This window comes from Podarcis bocagei, assembly GCF_964188305.1.
Source record: "Podarcis bocagei genome assembly, chromosome: 5".
In the NCBI taxonomy this organism is placed as follows: domain Eukaryota; kingdom Metazoa; phylum Chordata; class Lepidosauria; order Squamata; family Lacertidae; genus Podarcis; species Podarcis bocagei.
This window is the reverse complement of record NC_138129.1, coordinates 58,216,117-58,236,932: the sequence shown is the minus strand read 5'-3', so window position 1 is coordinate 58,236,932 and position 20,816 is coordinate 58,216,117. Positions and strand designations below refer to the sequence as shown.

Sequence of the window (20,816 nt, the reverse complement as noted above, 5' to 3'; positions counted from 1 at the left end):
TAAGCATTTTGAAAACACAGCAAAGCTCCCACTCCCCCACCCAAGCCCAACCCTTTCGAGCACTCCACTATTTACCAAAGCCTGTTGCTGTGGAAACAAATCTACTGTAATAAATGACAGTTTTGAGAAGAGAAGGAAACACAGCCGAGTCCCATGACAGAAATGAATGACGTTATTGTAACCATCGATGTCTCGTGAGTTTATCACCCGCTTACATACATCAAAACAGATGCAAACACCCTCTAAATAATCTTTCACCAACATATGAAGTCCTGATGACACACTTACTGTAAACTGCCCAGAGATGCTTAATTATTGGTGATTATATAAATAGGGATGCGGGTGGCGCTGTGGGTTAAACCACAGAGCCTAGGACTTGCCGATCAGAAGGCCAGCAGTTCGAATCCCCATGACGGGGTGAGCTCCCATTGCTTGGTGCCTGCTCCTGCCAACCTAGCAGTTCAAAAGCACGTCAAAGTGCAAGTAGATAAATAGGTACTGCTCCAGCGGGAAGGTAAACTGCGTTTCCGTGCGCTGCTCTGGTTCGCCAGAAGCGGCTTAGTCATGCTGGCCACATGACCCAGAAGCTGTACACCGGCTCCCTCGGCCAATAAAGCAAGATGAGCGCTGCAACCCCAGAGTCGGCCATGACTCGACCTAATGGTCAGGGGTCCCTTTACCTTTATATAAATATTATAAATAAATACAATTTCAAATATTAGTATTTTTACCTTTCAGGATCATACTCCAAAAGTAATGTCCTTTTGCAGCACATGGTTACTGGAAAGCTTGTATTTACTGCCAATGTCATACCACACAGTGAAAGTGTGAGAACAGTCAAAAGAGCTGACTTGCAGCTAAGGAAGGAGTGGAACCCTGAAGGAACTGAAAATCCCTCTTCCTATGAAGAAGCCAGAAAGAGCTTGCCCACTTCTATCTCATACAAAGGGTGAACAAAGACAACCATTAGGCAAGTGATACTCTACCGAGGTGTGCATGTAACCACTTTATAAGATGGTCATAGAATCATAAGTTGAAAGGGACCCTGAGGATTATCTAGTCCAACTCCCTGCAATGCAGGAATCTGCAGCTATCCCTTACGGGCATCGAACCTTAAACCTTGGCATTATCAGCACCACGCTCTAACCAACTTAGCTGTCCAGCTGTTGTATTGTCATTTGTATTGTCCTGCGAAGTAGTGAGGAATCTTGTCACACCTCTGAACCCAACCATAAATCTAGGAAAGCAGAGGAATGGCAAGATTCTCCTCACCAGCTGGCAGGGTGATAAAAGAGAATACAGACAAAAAAACCAGCTTGTTAAATGGTTATTCACTCATATTCACTCACATCCAGTACTGTTCAGGACACAAGAAATAATGGAACTTTCTCCTGGTAACCTCTTGATGGGATTATTGCAGGGGTTGGGAGTTGTTGGCCCTCCAGATATTTTGCTGAACTACAATTCCCATCAGCCCCAGCCACCATGGCCAATGGCCAGGGATGATGGTAATTGTAGTCCAGCGACATCCAGATTTCTAGAGCCCTAAAATTTTGAAGTAAAAAGTGATATAAATATTTAGAATAAATAAACTACTCCTGAAGAACTGCTATAGATCTTCAGTGTAAATAGAGCACGAGCAAAGAACATATAATTAACAAGAGAACAATACCGAATCAGGATTTTGAAAGTCTGCCTTGAAAAATAATGGGAGGGGCTTTCCCCCCTAAAAAGCAGTGGCAGCTTACTTTAACATAACTGATTGGCTTGATTTGTCCCATTAACCTACTTTGTAGCATCCAAGTGAGATGCCCCAACATTGCACAAATACACTAAAAAAAGTAAATAAAGACAAAGGTGGCTAATAAGTTTCCACTATTTCATCTTTATTTTTAAATTTTTCCTATTGAAATCTACCATACAGTCTCACACATACACACCTGGCATTTAACAGATATACTTTATGACTACAATTCTCTGAACATTATGAATGGGTAAGGGCAGTTTTACATAAGGCTCTCTAACCTCCCTCTAAGAACAGGCCCGAACCCTTAGGGATGCTCTTTTCAGTTGGCAAGAGAGGGAGAACTTTATGTATATAAATGCTGGGTCCAATCAAGTTCACTGGAATGTGACTTTTCCCATTACTAAGCCATGAAGTTATTGAGCTGGAACAGCTGCAGAAATTGAACTTTTATGACATCAGAAAGCTTCAAACCTCAGAAAGTTGAACGCTAAAAGTGGAGCTGGAAACAACAAAAGCTTGATTAAACTGCCAAATATAAAATAAACTAGTTTCTAAATGACAGTTGTTCTTCTACTCAGAGTTCATAAATTTAGTATGATCAAAAGGAATTTCATGAAACAATCACCCTGAATGGCCCTTACTGGGACAAATGGCATTTGTCTGAAATGTTACCCTACCTCACCTACTAACAACTACTCAGATGCAAGTCCACTGAGTACAATGGGGTTTATAACCAAAGGATTACAGTGGTACCTCTGGTTACATACTTAATTCGTTCCGGAGGTCCATTCTTAACCTGAAACTGTTCTTAACATGAAGCACCACTTTAGCTAATGGGGCCTCCCACTGCTGCTGCGCCGCTGCCATGAGATTTCTGTTCTCATCCTGAAGCAAAGTTCTTAACCCGAGGTACTATTTCTGGGTTAGCAGAGTCTGTAACCTGAAGCGTATGTAACCCGAGGTACCACTGTATAGCCAAAGTGATGTACAGCATTCAAAGGGAGGGGGGTGCTGTAGTGCAGAAAGGGTTAAAGCGAAGGCCCAGCTGTTACAGCATCCACAGCACCACTTGATAAAATTGTATCATGTTACTTGGTTAGAACAATGTGCTTCCAAGAACAAACAGTATTGTTCCTAGAATGTCTATTACAATAAGAAGTGATAGTTGCACAAGTGTGAAGAGGGACTTACTGGATGGTGCCTGTGACCTCGTTGGTGAGGAAAGACAAACTGCACTATTTCTTTGTTACAGCAGCACCATATTGCCACATTAGGAGAATGCAGTTTTACTATATCACTCAAAGGAATTACCTCATGTAAGTCTTTCAAATAAGTAGGAACACCTGCAAGGATACCCCAACCTGGTAACCTTTCCTTTTTGTAGATATTTCTATTTAGTACTTCCAATGTATTTTACCTCATGTCTTTTGTACAATAGTTGTTAGAGGATGAAAAATGTGAGCGTTCCTCTACTGTCCCACTCACCCCTACTTCCAACCTAGGAACAGGACATTGTGCTGGGTAAAAGTTAGTGCTAATACATCCCTTTGTGTATGTATAAAAACACAAAGGAAATGATATAAGTATTAGGGGAGATCCTTGCTAACAAATTAAGTTTGCAAGTCCAACCTGAATATGGATATGGCACCTCCAAAGGAATCAGTGTTGGCATTCTATGTTTTGGGAAAATGTGCTTTTGCTGTTAAAGTCAGCCTTGTACTGGTGGCTACAGCCTAGTTATGACACAGTGAATAATACATAAAGGTATTGTAACAAAAACAGGAAAGAAATTACAGGCTCACAAAAAAATATTTAAAATCGTGACCTGATCTCTCTAGAACTTGCATAAATCAATACAGCCTTTAGATTTTTTTGCAGCTGGAAATGCTGTAACAAACATCACCATGAGTGCAATCATATGCCCACTTACCTGGCAGTAAACCCCTTTAACTCGATAGTTTTCCTTCTGAATGAACATGTATAGTATTGTTCTGCATATATGCCTTTCTTTAGAAATGCAATGCTTTTCTAGGAGTTGATGGCAGTTTTTTAGGCTGCAATCTTATGCTCATGGACACTGAGTTAGCTTAATGTACTAATTAGGACATACTTCTGAATGAAACATGCACAGGATTGAACTACATTATCCACTTCATAATGAAATATGCACTGGTGACTCTGGTTTTCAGTTATTATAGCCTATTTAATTAAAAGCTCCTTATGTTTAAGAGCCAGTGTTAAAGTATCAGATGAACCAGATCCAGCAGATCAATTATGTCAAATAAAATCTCAAAGTCTATTTTGATAAAGCAACACTACTTCAGGTATTCACCATATAGTTGGATTAAACACAGACACACACTCAATTAAAGGAAAAGTATTTAAATATTCAAGTTGAAACTAGCAATACGAACTCAACTTTCATATCTTTGCCAAAATTAAAGTGTCTGCAACAGCAACTGAACACATTTCTCCATAGCTCTAATAGTTTTCAAGCTTAGCTCTAACAATGGATTCACCATTTGTGCCACAACAAAGAACTATTTCAAGCAGCACAGCAAAGCACACTAGCAATAGTTGTGGCTTCTAGGCACAGGTGTACCTGGGACACCACAAAAGAGCCCTAACTCTGGCCAACAGGGGGAGCAGCAAAAAACTAGCCAGACAGGTTCCTGAATGCCAACAGGCTTGACCACAGCAGGTCATGACAAAGCCTGATATTATATGACCTTGCAGGTCAGGCACACTTCTTTGATTTAAGCAGAGCAACTCAGCTTCCTGCCTTATATTTCCCACTCTCAGTTTTTCCCAATACCCATATCATCTCCAATGACTCAGTAGGAACCTGACATGACAAAATATCATTATTATAGTATTGTCCCAGGAGATATTTTGGTTTGGAATCACGCTATACAAGCTAGCTCATGTCATCATACTTCATCCCAACATTTAGTATGATGGGAGGAGTTCTTTTTCCAATTCCTTCAAAATCCTTAACATCCCAAGTCTTTATGTAGCTTTACTGTTACACCTGAAACTAATCAAAAACTATTTCTAGGTTGTTGGATAACTTTTATTAGTTTAGTAAAATATTTGTGCCTCATCTTTCCATTCATACAGGGCTCACAAGGCAATAGTAAACAACCATCTGTATCAGGCTAAGAAACATGATTTCCTTTACAATTGCTTAGCACTTAAAGGAACCATAAAATAATCCTTTGGGATCATTACTCTTTCTAAGCACATTTACTTGAAACTTTAAATTACTTCCAAATAAATGTGAATAAGAGGGGAAACCAAAGTGGTGCATGTGAATACAGAAAAGGTAAAGGTACCCCTGCCTGTACGGGCCAGTCGTGTCCAACTCTAGGGTTGTGCGCTCATCTCACTTAGGAGGCCGGGAGCCAGCGCTGTCCGCAGACACTTCCGGGTCACGTGGCCAGCGTGACAAAGCTGCTCTGGCGAGCCTGCACCAACGCAGCACACGGAAACGCCGTTTACCTTCCCGCTATAAAGCGGTACCTATTTATCTACTTGCACTTAGGGGTGCTTTCGAACTGCTAGGTGGGCAGGAGCTGGGACCGAAAGCCGGGAGCTCACTCCGCCGCGGGGATTCGAACCGCCGACCATACGACCGGCAAGTCCTAGGCACTGAGGTTTTACCCCCAGCGCCACCCGCGTCCCAGTGAATACACAAGCATGCACACAAACCTCAAAGGAAAAAGTTCAAGTCAATCAGAATAGTTTTTTTTAAAAAAAAGATAAGTAATTTGGAATTAGCTTAGAAAAGCACTGGTTGGAAACTGTTTCCTTATAGACAAATGAAAAGGTAAGAGACATATTGTTGTCGTGAAACTGTAGTAAATTACTGTATTCCTTTATTCACCAGTGTTATATACAAATATCCTTTGTATATACACAAACATTTGCCACTAAGAATGATATGAAATATAAGAAGTATAATAGTTGTGGAAATATATGCTAACCAATTATTACTACAAATCGGGGGGGGGGGGATATAATGGGAAACATGAGCAAAATAAAATGGTAGCAGACAAATATTTTCTGCCGCCAGTTGCTAAATGTGGTATGTAACAGAATACATTAACTCTTTCCTGCCTCACCTCCTTCTGTTCCATTAGTGTGAGAGTTTATGACCTATATATTCAGTGTATAATTGGGGTATATGAGGGGATAAAGGAGGGGTAGTAGAGATAAGTGGATACAGAATTGCAGCTTAAGAATGTTCACTCAGAACTATCCACTGAGTTCAATCATATTTACGCTTTAGTAAGTATGTTAAGACTGCAGCCTTCTAACTTATGCATCTTTACCTAAAAGTAAATTTCACTGACTTCAATTAGACAAAATCCTAAATAAGTGTGCACATAATTGCAACTGTGCAGAGCCAATCCTATTTATGTTTATTGAGATAATCTGAGTTCAATGGAATATACAGTACACCCAAGTAACTGTGCATAGGAAAAGCAGCCTTGCATAGCAATACTCAGAAAGAAAAAGTCCCACTTTTTTCAGTGCCATCTATTTCCCAAAAGTGTGCAAAGTTATGCACAAGATTCAGATATTGGTGATCCTTCTATAACATCCCTGCATTCTCTTCTTTTGAATCATTCACACAATCCATCAGAGCCAACCTATAATTATCATCTAAAACACCTGTAGGTGACCGATATAAATTAAATACTTCCTGTAATTTTGTTAACTATGAATTATTTGAATATTTTGAATGACTTTACACCCTGATATTAAATACATGGAAGTAAGTCCTTGCAACATGATAGTTGTGAATGTGATCCTGATTAATGTGCATGCCAGATACATGCATGCACCCAAGGTAAAAATGAAAAACGCCAAATGAACAGTCTCTTGTACGTGTAGATATAACTTCACTGGATGACTGCTAGTGTTTTTAGGAGCAGCATTTTATCAAACCTCATTCCAAAATACCAAGGCTGCAATCATATGCATGCATACTTCAGTTGGAAATGTATCTCATTGAACTCAATGGGAGTTCAAATGGCCTGGTCTACATGTCACATTAAAACCATAGTTCAAAACAAAATATGGTTTAATGTGAATGTGCAGTATGTTTTAAAAATTCTTGCTCCACTCCAATGTTTGAAACACAGATATATAAGCTAGGGACCAAATGGCACCTTTAATCAAGGTTACAGTCGCCAAAATTGAATGTCTAGTTGCCATTTTGGGGTAAGATGGCTCTAAAGTCTTATTTTTCAAATGATGAACTGACTGTGGTTGATTATCAGTTAAACATCTGGCTAGTGCAGATGACAACCTTGAACTAGGAGTTGAGTTAAGTTGAGAACTTAAAGAAGAAAAGTCACTTGATCCACATATATATTGGCCTATTCCTGTCCCTTTTTCTTAATGGTCACTCGGACCATTCTTAACGTAAGAATATTCTTCACAACTGAGCAGGGCAGTGGGGTGGGGTAAGTGAAGACAAGCTACAACAGTTAACTATAGTGTTGTTCACTGCTCCTGTCTAAACATCAGGAGTTAAAGTTTTGCAGGACCTCCAACATCAGCTTGAACAGCTCCAAGTCTTGGCTTTCCCAAGTGCAGACAGGCTGTGCAAGCAGGAGGAGTGAGAGCAGCAGGGACCCGGTGCAGCCCTGCCACAGGGATCAGGCGATGGGGCAAGCGGGCAAGCGAGCTGCTGGCCTCCGAGCTGGGCTCAGCACTGCTACTTGTAGCAGGACCCCAGCCCTGCCTCACGCGGATGGAAAAATGTGGAGTGGTACATAATGCTCTACAAAAGATGCAGTCTTCTGCTGCTACGCAACTGCGCAAATCAGCTGGCTTGCAGAAGAAGAGACTGCCCTTTCGCTGAAGCACTATGGTGTGAACCAGGTGACTTGCGCCATAGCATGGCAGCAAAAAGCCCCGCTGCTGTGCACCAGCCTGCCAGATGGTGGAGATATTGGGCGCCATCCTGGTGCCCAGGCATCTTCACTTGGTCGCAAGTGGCCGAAAGCCAAGCGCAAAAATTTCCGGGGGAATTTTGAACATGGCTCCACTCCTGCTGTATCACCAGGAAACAAGTGACTCTCTGGCTTGCTGTGATGCCTGAACATGGGTTTGTGGTTTGTTTTCCCCAAACACATAATTGAGAAGTAAAGTAAGCCAAGATTCACACGTCACAACAAGCCAGACTGTCTTGTTTTCCAATGGGTCAGCAACGGACAAGCAAAGGGAGAACTTTTGAGCCGTGTGCACCTTGCTTTTTTACATTAAACCATTGTTTGTTTTTAACTATGATTTAATGTGCTAAGCTTACCAGGCTTATGTTTGAGATAAGGGTGCAAGTCACATTTCAAGATTCAGTGCTTGCTAAGAAAACATCTCATATCCTGTAAAAAATAAACTGATGGGGGGAGGGGGAGAATCAATACTTCCTTTATCTTAAATAAAATATGGAAATATAATTGCTTAGAATCCAAGCCTTATATATTCATAAAATAATTCATTCTGTTTACAGCTGTTCTAATACCAAGGAATAAATCTAGATTAATACACTGTTAGATGTAAATCAATGAGACAAAAATAATTTATTGTTTCTCCAAAACATAAATAAGTGTGTTTTTCTGGTTATAAAATGAATGCAAATACAGTACAGATTAAAATTTCTTCATATATTTTGACATCAGCAAAAATATTAATGAAAAACAATAAAAAGCTAATAATCCCAATTCTAAAACTTGCAAATTCATACCAGAGAGGACACAAGGGAAAGAGAATAAGAAAACACCCAGGAGGAAAATGTCATTGCCCTGGCCTGCTGACACACTTGGGAGAAATAGGATCTATTGCCATAAGAAAGTTCAAAATTAATGATTGGAGTTACTGCTTTTGCATATAATGAATGGCAGAATAAAGAAACTGAGACAAAGATACTGTGTGTGTGTGTGTGTGTGTGTGTGTGTGTGTGTACAGTCTTCGCCTTAACAAGGTAATGAGACAAGAACAACACCAGACAGTGATGTCACCGCATGAAGAAACAAAGGAAGCTGCACAAGCTGAAAAACTAGAACCCCTGTTCTGTGGCCTAAATGAAGAGACTATATCTGAAATCATAATTTTAAAATGTCATAATTAAGTTATCAGGTCCAGAAAAACAGTGTCATCAATTAGGTGTGAAACATGCTTACACAGAGGTAATCCCCGCTGAAATTTGGAGCTTGCTTCCAAGTAGAAATGGCTACAATCTGTTTTATTCAACCCAAGATGTAGTTCTGTTTTATTTTTGTTGCTGTTATATATATTTTGCCCAGTACAGTGTTCCAAGCTCACTTCTGAAAGCTGTTTTCTATATATCTGCCTTTTAAAAAGGGAGCTCGGCATATTAAAAGACAAACACAGCAGCATTTTAACGCTGAAAATCAGACAAGAGAGGCACAGAAGAAACAAAGAAAGTCTCCCCCATCAGGCTGAAAGCAAGAGGTTCAGCTTCGAGAGAGGTCTGGACAGTTGTCAAATTTCAAACCTCAGGAGTAGAATAAGCACTGGGGGTGGGTAAGGTGGGGGCAGAAGGGAGGCCCCCAATTTCTGACATTCAACTCATGAGGTATAAGTATTTTGGTTAATATCGATTCCTAGCCGTTGCATAAATGACACAAGTATGAGGGATTTTCATTTAAAAAACAAAACACCCCCACCCCCAACAAAACTGTGCACATCCACACAAATATCAATAAATGAAGTCTCTTCCCCACCAGGTTGTCCTGTGTTTTGGGGTTTTTTTTGTAGCCTTCCCGTCCACCTTTTAAATTCCTCTCCTTCCCCACCCCGCAACCCCAGCCCCGGGATTGCCCGTCTGACACGCGCAGCCGTTCTCACGGCGACCCCGACCTCCTCTCAATTTGTTGTGTTTGTTGTGTTTTTCCCCCTGCCCTTCTCCTCACCCCCCAACACACGGTACCTGATATGGCGGCGGCGGCTCCTGATCCGGCTCAGTCCCATCCCCATAGCTGGCCCTGTCCGACTGGGACTCGTGCAGCAGGGAGATGTCATCCGAGGTGGGGGATTTCAGGCAATTCCCCATCTTCCCCAAAGGGAAGTGGGGGGTGTCCTCCTCCTCCTCCTCAGAGACGCAATGGCAGCTCCGGGCGACGGCTTTCCTCCGGCCTCCCCTCAGCAGCAACAGCAGCAGGAGCCCAGCTCAGGAAGCTCATGCCAGCCTGCCAGCCTGCATAAGCAGCTTAGCCCCGAGTCGGCTCGCCCCAGGGACCCGCTGCCTGCCTGCCTGCCTGCCTGCCCGCCCGCCCGCCTCCCCCTCTTCCTCGCCGCACTCCGGCGGAGAAATGGCAGCGGGGTTGGGAAGGGAAGGGAGATCGGTCTTAGCCCTCGGCCGCCATTAGGGCCTCGGCAAGGGGCTTGCTTAGACCTCCGGCGGGGGAACAGGCAGGGGAATCGGCGTCGGCGGCGTCCAGGTATATACACAGAGCCCGTCTCCTCCCTCAGCCCCAAGCGCGGTTCTTCTTCCTGGTCACCAGCCTTCTGCGCACTGAGCTTTTGTCAGGCAGGCCTCTCTCGCTCCGGAGCTCCTCCTCCTCCCCTCCCTCCTCCCTCCTCTCGCCCTGATGTCTACAGGCCCGGCTTCTCTCGCTGCACGCCCGGCCCCCACCTTCCTCTCCGAGCCAAAGGGAGAAACAAGCACCTTCAGGATCTGCGGCGGCGTTGAAACCAGCGGCTTTTTCCCTTCGCCAAAGGAGGCGTTTTGTCCCGACATGCTTCCCGTATTAAGTTCCCGTCAGATTACGCGTTTCGTTCTAAAAGGAGCCCCCCCCCCGGCACAGCTGTAGCACTTTTGTCTGGAAGGTGTAACGTTGCATCCCCTCAAATAAGAAGCAGCTGGCAACCTTTCTCCGTTAAGACCGTCGTTTTAATTCAGGGCAACTGTAGGGAAACCGATTCTATGTACAGTATATACTTCCTGAGAAACCCCAAAGACTTGCTGCTGGATAAGTATGTTCGAGATGACAGCGTTAATATGTTGGCTACTTCCCCATTGCGCTGACAAGCGTTGTTTTCTCCCACTGTGTTGTTAGGTGGGGTGCATATTCTAATTCAGACTGGCAATGGCGAGCATAAAACCAAGAAGCAACAATCGTTTTGTATTATCTATTAAAAAACAACACTAGTGTTTATAGCAAAAAAAAAAAGTGAGACACCAGAAATTATTCTCCAGCTTTGTTAATATTGTTGTAGGTTGAAGGAGTTGCTGAAGGAGGTCCTTGAGTCTGTAAGGGAGGAGGAGGAGGGGCAGAACTCCATGTGATCTGGGAATGACAGCCAGGAGAAGAGATACACAGAGCAAGCCTTTTTGCACTTCTTTGAATCAAATGCTGCACTTACGAAGGCCAGACCTGCTTGGAATGTGAATTCTCACAAATTAGCCCTTCATCTGGGTTTAAGTTGTATATATGTACCAATAAACCGTATATCATAAAGATGCCAGTCTCAACTGTGTCTTATTCCCAAAGGAAACACAAACCCTGGGTAAATGCCTAGAATCCCTAAAGTGCACCACTCAGCAGAGATAGAGGTGGTTTTGACCTATAAAGCCTTATGTGACTCACGACCTCAGCACCTGAAGGATAGCCTCTCTCACATGAATCAACCTGAACCCTGTGTTCTTTACCTGAGGTCCTTCTTCTTGTGCCCCCTCTGAGGGAGGTGCAGAGGGTGGGAACACAAGGACAGGCCTTCTCAATAGAGGGTCTCTGTTTATGGAATGTTTATGGAGGCCTAGCAGCAGCACTGTTTTTAAACACCAAGCAAAAACATTCTTATTTGCCCAGGCCTCTGGACTGTCACAAGCCAGTGGTCAGATCACCGCCTCTTTCAGGATGGCCAGGACCACTCTCTCCTGCAAGGATACATGGATTTACCCCTGGACTCATCTGGCTATACCATTTCAGCAAGTTCTAGCAAGGCAAGGGGGCAAGGGGCAAGAAGACACATCTGCCACATTGTCCTAAGCACCTTATCTGCACCGGTAGGCTGCATCCACCAAAACTGATCCCATAATGCTGCAACAGACATTGCACCTCAGTGGAGACTGCAGTGGATATAGCATCAATATTGCTATAGAGGTGACTTTAGCCTTGAAGTGCCTTGCAAAGTATTCACAGTGGGTTTCCGAAGAGTCTAAAACTCTATTCCCTGGAGTAGGTGTTAATAGACATTTAGCAGGCTGGCTACTATCTTTGAAACTGGGAGGCAATCCACTTCACTATTGCTAGTAGGATTTCAAAAATGGCTTCAGTTCAGTTCGATTTGGAAGTAGGCTGCTTGAGACCAGATAGAAAAAAGCATCATAAAAACTTAAGCTGGTCATCTCAGTGGAGGTATTAGTACCAGTCATCTGCAAAATAAGGACAGGTTATGTAGTGCTAAAAAATAACCCACCCATATTTCTACTACCATAAGCCAGGTGGTAAAAAGACAGGAATTCAAAATTGTGTCTACTCTTTATAAATCAATTCTGAGACTATAGCAAAAGGCCACCTTAAGCCCCGTCAAATATATTTATAAGCAATTTTAAGGAGAAGGGAGGGAATCATATTTTTCCTGCAGTATGTCATCAAAGTTTCAGACTGACTGTCCAGAAGAAAGGCACTGTCTGAGAAGTGACAAAAAACAAGGGGCCTGTTCGTTCATCAGAGATCACAGGATGAGACAAAAGACAAGGGGCCTGTTCATTTGTCAGAGATCACAGGATGAAGGGAGATCACCATGCTGAGATTCAACATTGTTAGTTTGTGGCCAAGGTGGTTGTTAGGGCTGTTGTGTGTTGTCTTACTCACCCTCTCCATCAACCCCGCAATCTCCAAGAATTAAAAGTCTACCCTGCAAGAGGCTTGACATGCCTCCATCTGATCACAGATCCCCTATCCAGCTGAACATATACATTTTCTACTCCCCTTGTGAGAGGGCAAGATTTCAGCAATCCATTTGATTACTTCATATGACTGTGATATGGCACTGTGGACGAAGGCTGGCACAACAAAACTGACAATACTTTGCACCACAAGTTAGAACATAGATGGAATGCACAACCCTACCAAAGTCAGTAGGAACACAATATTCTTCCCCTTTGTGTTAATTTAACATGGTGACCACAAAAATATTAACTCAAAAACATGAGTAATTGTTGAAATTCAACAAGTATCGCAGTGACCTTGTGAAAATTCTGTGTAATGAACAGCACAGGTAAAGATGGCACAGTATCATACACAGGTATCTGTGATTCACCAAGGAAAGGGAAAGAGACAAAAAAACCCACACAAAACAGTGAGAAAAGAAGCACTGAAGCAAAAATCAAGTTCTCAGACCATGTGCAACCAGTGGAGCAGCAGCAATTATTTGCCAGCACCAGACTTCCACTGGGCCACTGCTGCCACACATAAGTTGATGTACCATCATGATTTGTGTTTTGAACCAGAGTGTGTTTCGAACCAGAATGCCACTGGTTCATGTCTCATGGCCTCGTCCTGGTGTCCTTGAACTTCCTAGGTAGCTTTAAGCAAGTCACTATTCTCTCTCAGCATATCTGCAATATGACAATACTAAAACAATACCTTTATTGTCATTGTACAGCCTGTGTGCAATGAAATTAAATGAGCCTCCCCCCCCCACAAACACTCCATCTCTTATCAAACAACACACCACCTCGCAAGTCAATTTCGCTATGTTATTTTCCGTTCAACAGCCTAACAGCCCATGGATAGAAGCTATTTTTTAGCCTGTTGGTACGGCTGATTATACTTCTATATCTCCTGCCCGAGGGTAGAAGATTAAAGAGGTGATGGCCGGGGTGTGAGTCATCCCTGAGAATTTTTCTCGCTCTCCTAAGGCAACGATCCCTTGCGATGTCATCTAGCGGACTCCAGGGACAGCCCATGATATCATGTGCTGTATTCACCACCGTCTGTAGAGACTTTCTGTCCGTGGCTATCAGGCCAGCATACCACACTGCGATACAATATGAAAGGACACTTTCTATTGTGGACCGGCAGAAGGAGTTAATCAGCTGTTGTTTAATATTACTTTCGCAGGACCCTGAGGAAATGGAGTTTCTGTTGGGCCTTTCTGACCACCTGAGTTATGTTGATTTTCCAAGTGAGGTCCTCGCTAAGGTAGATTCCCAGGAATTTAAAGGAGGAGACTCTCTCCACACAGCCCCCCCCCCCGATATACAACGGGGCAGGTTCCCCTCTCTTCTTCTGGAAGTCCAACACCATCTCCTTTGTCTCACTAATATTTAGGTGCAAGTTATTCTCTAAGCACCATGTAGATACATTTTGAACCTCCCTCTGCAATTAGGCCTACTTTGCAAGGTTGTTGCATGCAAGGATTATTGCAATAATTTATGGAAATGCTATAAACAGCAGAAACGGTCTAAGTTCTCATAAATGCTATGTGATTTTTAGATTTTCCTACTAAAATCTGAATGGTTTAATCATAAACATGTTCTGTTAAATAACATTCCTCCAGAGGAAAATGGGATTTGTTCTGCTGAACAAATCAATAAACAATAAATTTAATTTATGCCACTATAAGTATTTGCCTATTCACAGCCATCTCTATCTTGATCTGAGAAGGGAAAACCCAAATTATGTCCATACTAGGAACACTGGGAGGGACGCAGGTGGTACTGTGGTGTAAACCATGGAGCCTAGGGCTTGCCGATCGGAAGGTCGGCGGTTCGAATCCCCGCAACGGGGTGAGCTCCCGTTGCTCGGTCCCTGCTCCTGCCAACCTAGCAGCTCAAAAGCACACCCAAAGTGCAAGTAGATAAATAGGTACTGCTCTGGCGGGAAGGTAAACAGCATTTCTGTGCGCTGCTCTGGTTATGCTGGCCACATGACCCGGAAAAACTGTCTGTGGACAAACACCAGCTCCCTTGGCCAGTAAAGCGAGATGAGCGCCATAACCCCAGAGTCATTTGTGACTGGACTTAACTGTCAGGGGTCCTTTACCTTTACCTTTTTAGGAACACTGGAAGCTCTTCCACTGAGTTATGGTCCTTTCCCACATGCTGTCCACACAACAACCTGAATACAAAGATGTCTGCCATCTCTCACCTAAATTAAAATGACTTCCAATATGTTTAGTCAGTTTTAATTTCTGAAAAATAATTCAGAATTTATGTTGCCCAGTACGTATACATTTTTTAAAAAAAATCTTAAGACACATTACTACTATTCAACGGCTTTTTCGTCACAAAACTCAGATTGTAATTTCTCTATGTTTCATGTAAGCATATTCAAAGAATTTGTTTAGTGGCAAACAGAACCATCAACATTTGTGAGAAGAGTTAAAATTATTCACCAAGATGTAAAATATCGATCATGGATTTTGCACTGTAGAAATCATGGTCAATGGCTGGTCCACTTGTGATACTGTCGTAGAAGAAGGTGGTATGATAGCATTGTCAGGTTCTGACTTTAAAATATTCTGCGTCTGGTCTGATTGTGATATTTCAGTGGAGAAGGGCCCTGTGATAGCATTGTCAAGTACTGGCTTCGAAATTATCACTGCTTGGTCTACTTGTGATACCGTGGTAGAGTAAAGCCCTATGACACCACTGTCAGTTTCTGACATTGAAATTGCCAGTGCCTGGTCTACTTGTGATACTGTAGTGGAGAAAATCCCTATGACAGCATTGTCAAGTCCTGTGTTAGAAATTGCCTGTGTCTGACCTGCTTGTGATACTTCAGTTGATAAAGGCCCTGTGATAGCATTGTCAGGTTCTGACTTCAGAATTGCCTGTGTCTGGCCTGTTTGTGATGCTTCAGTAGAAGAAGGCCCTGTGATAGCATTGTCAGGTTCTGACTTCAGAATTGCCTGTGTCTGGCCTGTTTGTGATACTTCAGTAGAGGAAGGCTCTGTGGTAGCATTGCCAGGTTCTGACTTCAGAATTGCCTGTGTCTGGCCTGTTTGTGATGCTTCAGTAGAGGAAGGCTCTGTGGTAGCATTGCCAGGTTCTGACTTCAGAACTGCCTGTGTCTGGCCTGTTTGTGATGCTTCAGTAGAGGAAGGCTCTGTGGTAGCATTGCCAGGTTCTGACTTCAGAACTGCCTGTGTCTGGCCTGTTTGTGATGCTTTGGTACGCGCTGTGATAGCACTGTCAGGTTTTGGCTCTGAGATGGTTGGTTTCTTTAGTGTCACATCCTTTGAGGTACTTGGTTCTTTAACATCATATAAACAATGGTCTGGCTGGACTCCTTGCAATACTTTACTAGATATTGTGAGATCATTGTCGGATTTTGATTTTGAAATAGTTGTTTTCTTCAGTTGTGGTGACACATCATTAGAGGTACTCTGCTCTTGATTATCTGGCTGTTGTGGAACAGGAACCAGGTCATTTTTGGGGGGGACAGTGCTGGAACTATTATCCATGGTCACGGACTGTTGGGAAGAGACCTCATCACGTACATCAAATAATGATTGTATGCTGTCACTGGACCGAGACGGAAGCACAATCGCTCTGGATCTTATAGTCAAACCTCTACATGATATTTCTGAACTGCCTTCTGTATCAGAGCTGCCATATATTTCCTTCATAATAACAAATTCCTCTTTGGAACATGTTTTAGTAGCTGCAATGAAAAGGATCACATTGTTCATTAGAAGTGCATGATTTAAAAAAAAGCAAGCCCATAGGAAATTTGTTTTGCGAAGCACCTCCAAAACGGAAAACCCTTTCGTCTAGCGGGTTTTCCGTCTTGCGAGGCATTCGTCTTGCGGGGCACCACTGTACTGATTCCAATGTTGCCTTTTGCATTTAAAAGAAACAAAATACTTGAAAAACGAAAGTAATTTTTTTTTCTTGCTGGACCTGCTTTCAAAAGATGGATACAAATAGAAATTGTCTCCTCTAGAGGGAGCTTGTTAAACTGTTGCTGGAGTCGATCTGGGGAATTCCACGGCTGTGGAGATTAAGGATCGTGAGACCAGACTTTGACCTTGGATAAGAATGTGCTTAGAAGAAGTTTTGGTGCTTGCTTTTTGCAAGACAAGTGCTTTGTTGGAGCAGCTGCATGAGAAGATGGATTTGATGACTGTTGCAGTCAGTAATTTTGGACAAACAGTGAATACTCATATAGAAACCACTCAGGAACCAACCTAGGAATCTGCTTTGACAGGGCAAGTGCGGAAGATAATGGAGGAGGTTGTTGTTGAACCTCAAGTAACACAAATGGAGAGACCCGAGGCCTTGTCGGAACATAAGCTGCTGTCTTTGACGACTGAATCTGGAGAAAGTCAGATTTGGAGAGATGGAGTACTGTTTGGTTTGGAGATGAGAAGTTGGATGGACTCCCCTATGCAGGGATGTCTCGGCTTTTGGGATATGGTTTTGGGCCAGGGGGAGTCTGGAGTTGTGGGGGTTCTTAACTTTGGAGGGACTTTGAAACATGCCTACAAATACTTTTTGGATTACAGTGCTGACTGTGGAGAATGGGCTGACCTGCCGAGGGGGGATGGAGACATGGTTGGGTTGGAGTCTCCCCGAGACCTACTCCTCAATGAGAAAGGAAGGGAATTAAGAATAAGATCAGCAAAAGACAAAGTAAAGTGCAGGTATAAACAAGAAGATCTGCAGAAGGGACATGGAAAAGACTTAAGAGCCTCGGACAGAAGATCACCAGGTTGATGGACTAGATGGAATGGATAGAAAGGACTGACATAACCCGAGACCAGGAAGAAGAGATGTTGGATGAAGATTGGAAGAAAGTTTTTAAAAAATTCATTTTGAGAATTAGTGTAAAATTAATGAGTGTTAGGAAAAATGTTGGAATGAAACTACTTGGCTTTAGTAGAAATGATATAAGGAGTTATGTATAAATAAGTATTAAGTTTTAAGTTTTAAGGTTTTTTATGGTAAGATAAGGTTAAAATAAATTAAGGTAATTTAATGACAGAATACAGTTAAAGATGGAAAGGATTTGCTGAGTTAATAAATAGGTTAGACTGTTAAGATAAATTATAGAATAAAAACTGAGAAAGAGTGAAAGAATTTGCTGAAACAATTAATTGAACTAGAATACAAAAAGGGAGGTGTGAGGAAGTCGATGAAACAAGTAAATGAAAGATAAAGATATGGAATATTGGATTTTTAGTGTTATTGTTCTTTTTTGGTTATATTGTATTGTTTTTTATGGTTTCCTTTTTATGTATTCTAATGTATGTCTTGTTAAATTTTGTGTTGCTTTCTTTTTTTTTCCCTGTAATTGTTAAACTTTTAATAAATATCATTTAAAAAAAGAAGAAGAAGCTGTTTTTACCAGCCCTTCCTTTCACTGGCAGCCCCATAACACCTCTAAAATGACTCCCTCAAGAGATGGGAGACCCTGATGAATGGATTTGGCTGTGGCACAAGGGAAGGGAGAGATAGTAAAGGTCAAGGAGAAGCAGATTCTGCGAATAGGAGTGCTGCTTAGATGCCTGATTTTCAGTGATTTTGGTGTATTTGATACACGCATATGAGTTCAGAGTTCCTTCTACACATGTGCATGGACGTAGCCAGGATTTATTGGGGGGACAGGCGTTCTGTTTGGGGGAAAGAACCTCAGTTTGCTATGTATTTTTATTTATTTTTATTGATTCAGGGGGGCAGCTGCCCCCCCCAGCTACTCCCATGCATATGTGCTATTTTTCCTGTGGTATAACTAATTTTTAATATTTTTGTGTATTCGTTAATTATTTATATCTCACATCTTCAGCCCCTTGAAAGGATCCTTGCAGTAGATAAGAAAACATGCACAAGCATAAAAGGGCATCAAAACGTATTTAAAAAGTAAAGAATAAAGCAACAAAAGCAATTCAACTGATTCTTGCCATGAAACAAAGTAGCAAGGCCATAATAGAGATTTGCCAAGCTGTGGTGAGTCAGAATGGCAAATGCACCCCAAACTTAGGTAGGTTGCCCCAAAATTCATTACATTTGTCAGGCAAAAGAGAAATGGGACAAATAAAAGTAGCAGAAAGAGAAAGGTGGCAGAGAAAAGGAAAAAGCCATATAGGACAAAATTTTAAAAGTTGGTTCTAATTTGCAAGTTGGAGTTTAGGGTAGATGTATTGAAGACTCTCTTATTAAAGAATAATGATTATTGGCCAGCTTTTCAAAAGCACATACAGTGTGTTTCTGAAAAGCACCATTTTCACTATACAGTAATTGAAAGTGACCAGAAGAGCTAGAATCTGTTATAGGGGTTTTTGTACCCTCTTCCATACTGCAAACTTGTATTTTAAGTGTTAAATTTCTACAAACAAAATGCAGCTGTAAAAGGAACTGCAGGTTCTGAGTATTAATGGGAGAAAGTGTTGTTTTATTCCTTTTGGCACTTTTTTTGTGAAGAGATCAAGATTAGATGTTCCTCATAAGGAAGCCCATGCACTTTAGACAACATGGTCTCTGTGTAAGAGCCCCTTCTTGTGGATGGACAATACAACATGGTATGATGACTTCATCTGTTTGTTTCATCTATTTGTTAACGTTACATTTATTTCCTGCCCTACATTTATTTCCTGGCCTAAGCATCCTCAGTCATACAATATTATTGTATGTAGGGGTATATCACATTGTTACCAAGAGCCTTTTCACAAAATGTTTTGCCTGAATCTAATTTTTCTAGTCTTTAAAAATAAGACAACTGATAGTAGGAAACATGCATTTCCATATAGTTAGTAGTTTATATGATTTCTACTTTGTTTTATTTTGCAAGCGAAGTCAGCAGTATAACAAATTTTCAAACTGCACTCTTAAGAAAAGTTTTAATACCTGTTGCCAATATTTGATTTTTCCTTGATTCCTGTGAGACATAAAAGGAAAGATTATCATCAAAGCACCATGATTATTATATTAAAAAATGATATAAAATAAAGTACTTTCAACTGTAGCTTGCTTGGTTTATAGCTGCCTTGTAAGAGACTCAGGAAGCCTCTGTATTCCTGTTCTAGTGGATCTGTCCTCCTCCAACCCCTGTTCTGCAGAAACTCACCTACTGAGACTTCTGCTCCAATGTAATTGGTTTCCTCTGGCTCAGAGTTGCCATCTTACAGAAAGACCTCCCTTTCTAAACTAGTGCAAACGTGTTTCGGTTTGAGGTATTAACTTGGCCTCAAAATATTACCAGTGCAAAAATGCCACATATATTAACAGTTCATTTTCCATTATTATATTTTACCTGTGGTTGTCCAAAATGAAAATTCTGTGAAAGAGAAATAGGCGGACAACACTGAGAAGCAGTGTGTTTCCATTCCTTTTTGCATTCTTCGCCTTTCAAACCAGCTTCAAGAAATGGAACAAATTGCCTGAAATGCATTTTAATATATAAATATTATGGTTCTATAGATCATGAATCTAAAGAACTAACATGTAATAAAATTAAACAGCAAGGTTTTAAAAAATGCTTCGCTGGTATATATCAGAGGTGGGAACCCTAAGGCCTAGGAGCTGAATGTGGACCTCTATTCCTCTCTATCTGGCCTTCAGAACTCTCCACAGGCCATGGCCCTCAATGACTCCTTGTTTTTGAGTGGCTGGAATGTGCTCTTGCTTTTCTGGATAGAGGATACAAAGTGGTATGTGCTCATGGGCAAAATTTATATCTGTTGCTCCGCTCCCTTTTATCTCCCTTTTTATCTTTATTCAAAAGGCAGCTGGCAACATTGCAGAGGGAAGGAATAGAGACCACCATTATAAGGCACTAGTTGTGGTAAATTGCAGAACCCCAAATTACACAAATGTATATTTTCCTGTAACGGGGAATGGAATCCCAGGGTTATTTGGATCTGTTTGGCAGATGTGCACCATCTTCTGGCAGAGAGGTGGGGAGCCATAATAACCTTTCTCTACCTGGGACTTAAAATGTTTGGTATGCTCATAGTCAAAGGGGCTCTCCATAAAACATTGTGCTTGTGGCCCTTTCCCAGTCACACTGCCCCCTCCTTGCCCCCTCCCACAAGGTTAAGGGACACCATCAGACCCTCCAATTGTCCCTATTTTCCAAGGACA

General features: G+C 41.9%; 2 protein-coding genes across 7 annotated transcripts in view; both read right to left on the bottom strand.

The window, feature by feature from the left end:
* Positions 1 to 10,535, bottom strand: part of RNF11 (ring finger protein 11) — a 29,659-nt gene extending 19,124 nt beyond the window's left edge. For 2 of the 3 annotated variants that reach the window (XR_014007920.1, XM_081193260.1), the window contains exon 1: positions 9,711 to 10,334. Coding sequence is in view for 2 of the 3 variants with exons in the window: in XM_081193260.1 (XP_081049386.1) it covers positions 9,711 to 9,833 (123 nt within the window). In the remaining variant the exon portion in view is untranslated. Of the gene's footprint in view, positions 1 to 9,710; positions 10,335 to 10,448 lie in introns of those variants that run through there. The other variant, XM_081193261.1, reaches the window with a different exon arrangement.
* Positions 10,536 to 14,901: 4,366 nt separating this feature from the next.
* The window catches only part of LOC308587227 (uncharacterized protein), a 34,587-nt gene continuing 28,672 nt past the window's right edge, over positions 14,902 to 20,816 (bottom strand). For all 4 annotated transcript variants that reach the window (XM_081194619.1, XM_081194622.1, XM_081194620.1 and 1 more), the window contains 3 exons: positions 19,987 to 20,113; positions 19,581 to 19,611; positions 14,902 to 16,398 (listed from right to left, as the gene is read on the bottom strand). In XM_081194619.1, the coding sequence (XP_081050745.1) occupies positions 15,146 to 16,398; positions 19,581 to 19,611; positions 19,987 to 20,113 (1,411 nt within the window). In that variant the 3' untranslated portion in view covers positions 14,902 to 15,145. The remainder of the gene's footprint in view (positions 16,399 to 19,580; positions 19,612 to 19,986; positions 20,114 to 20,816) is intronic.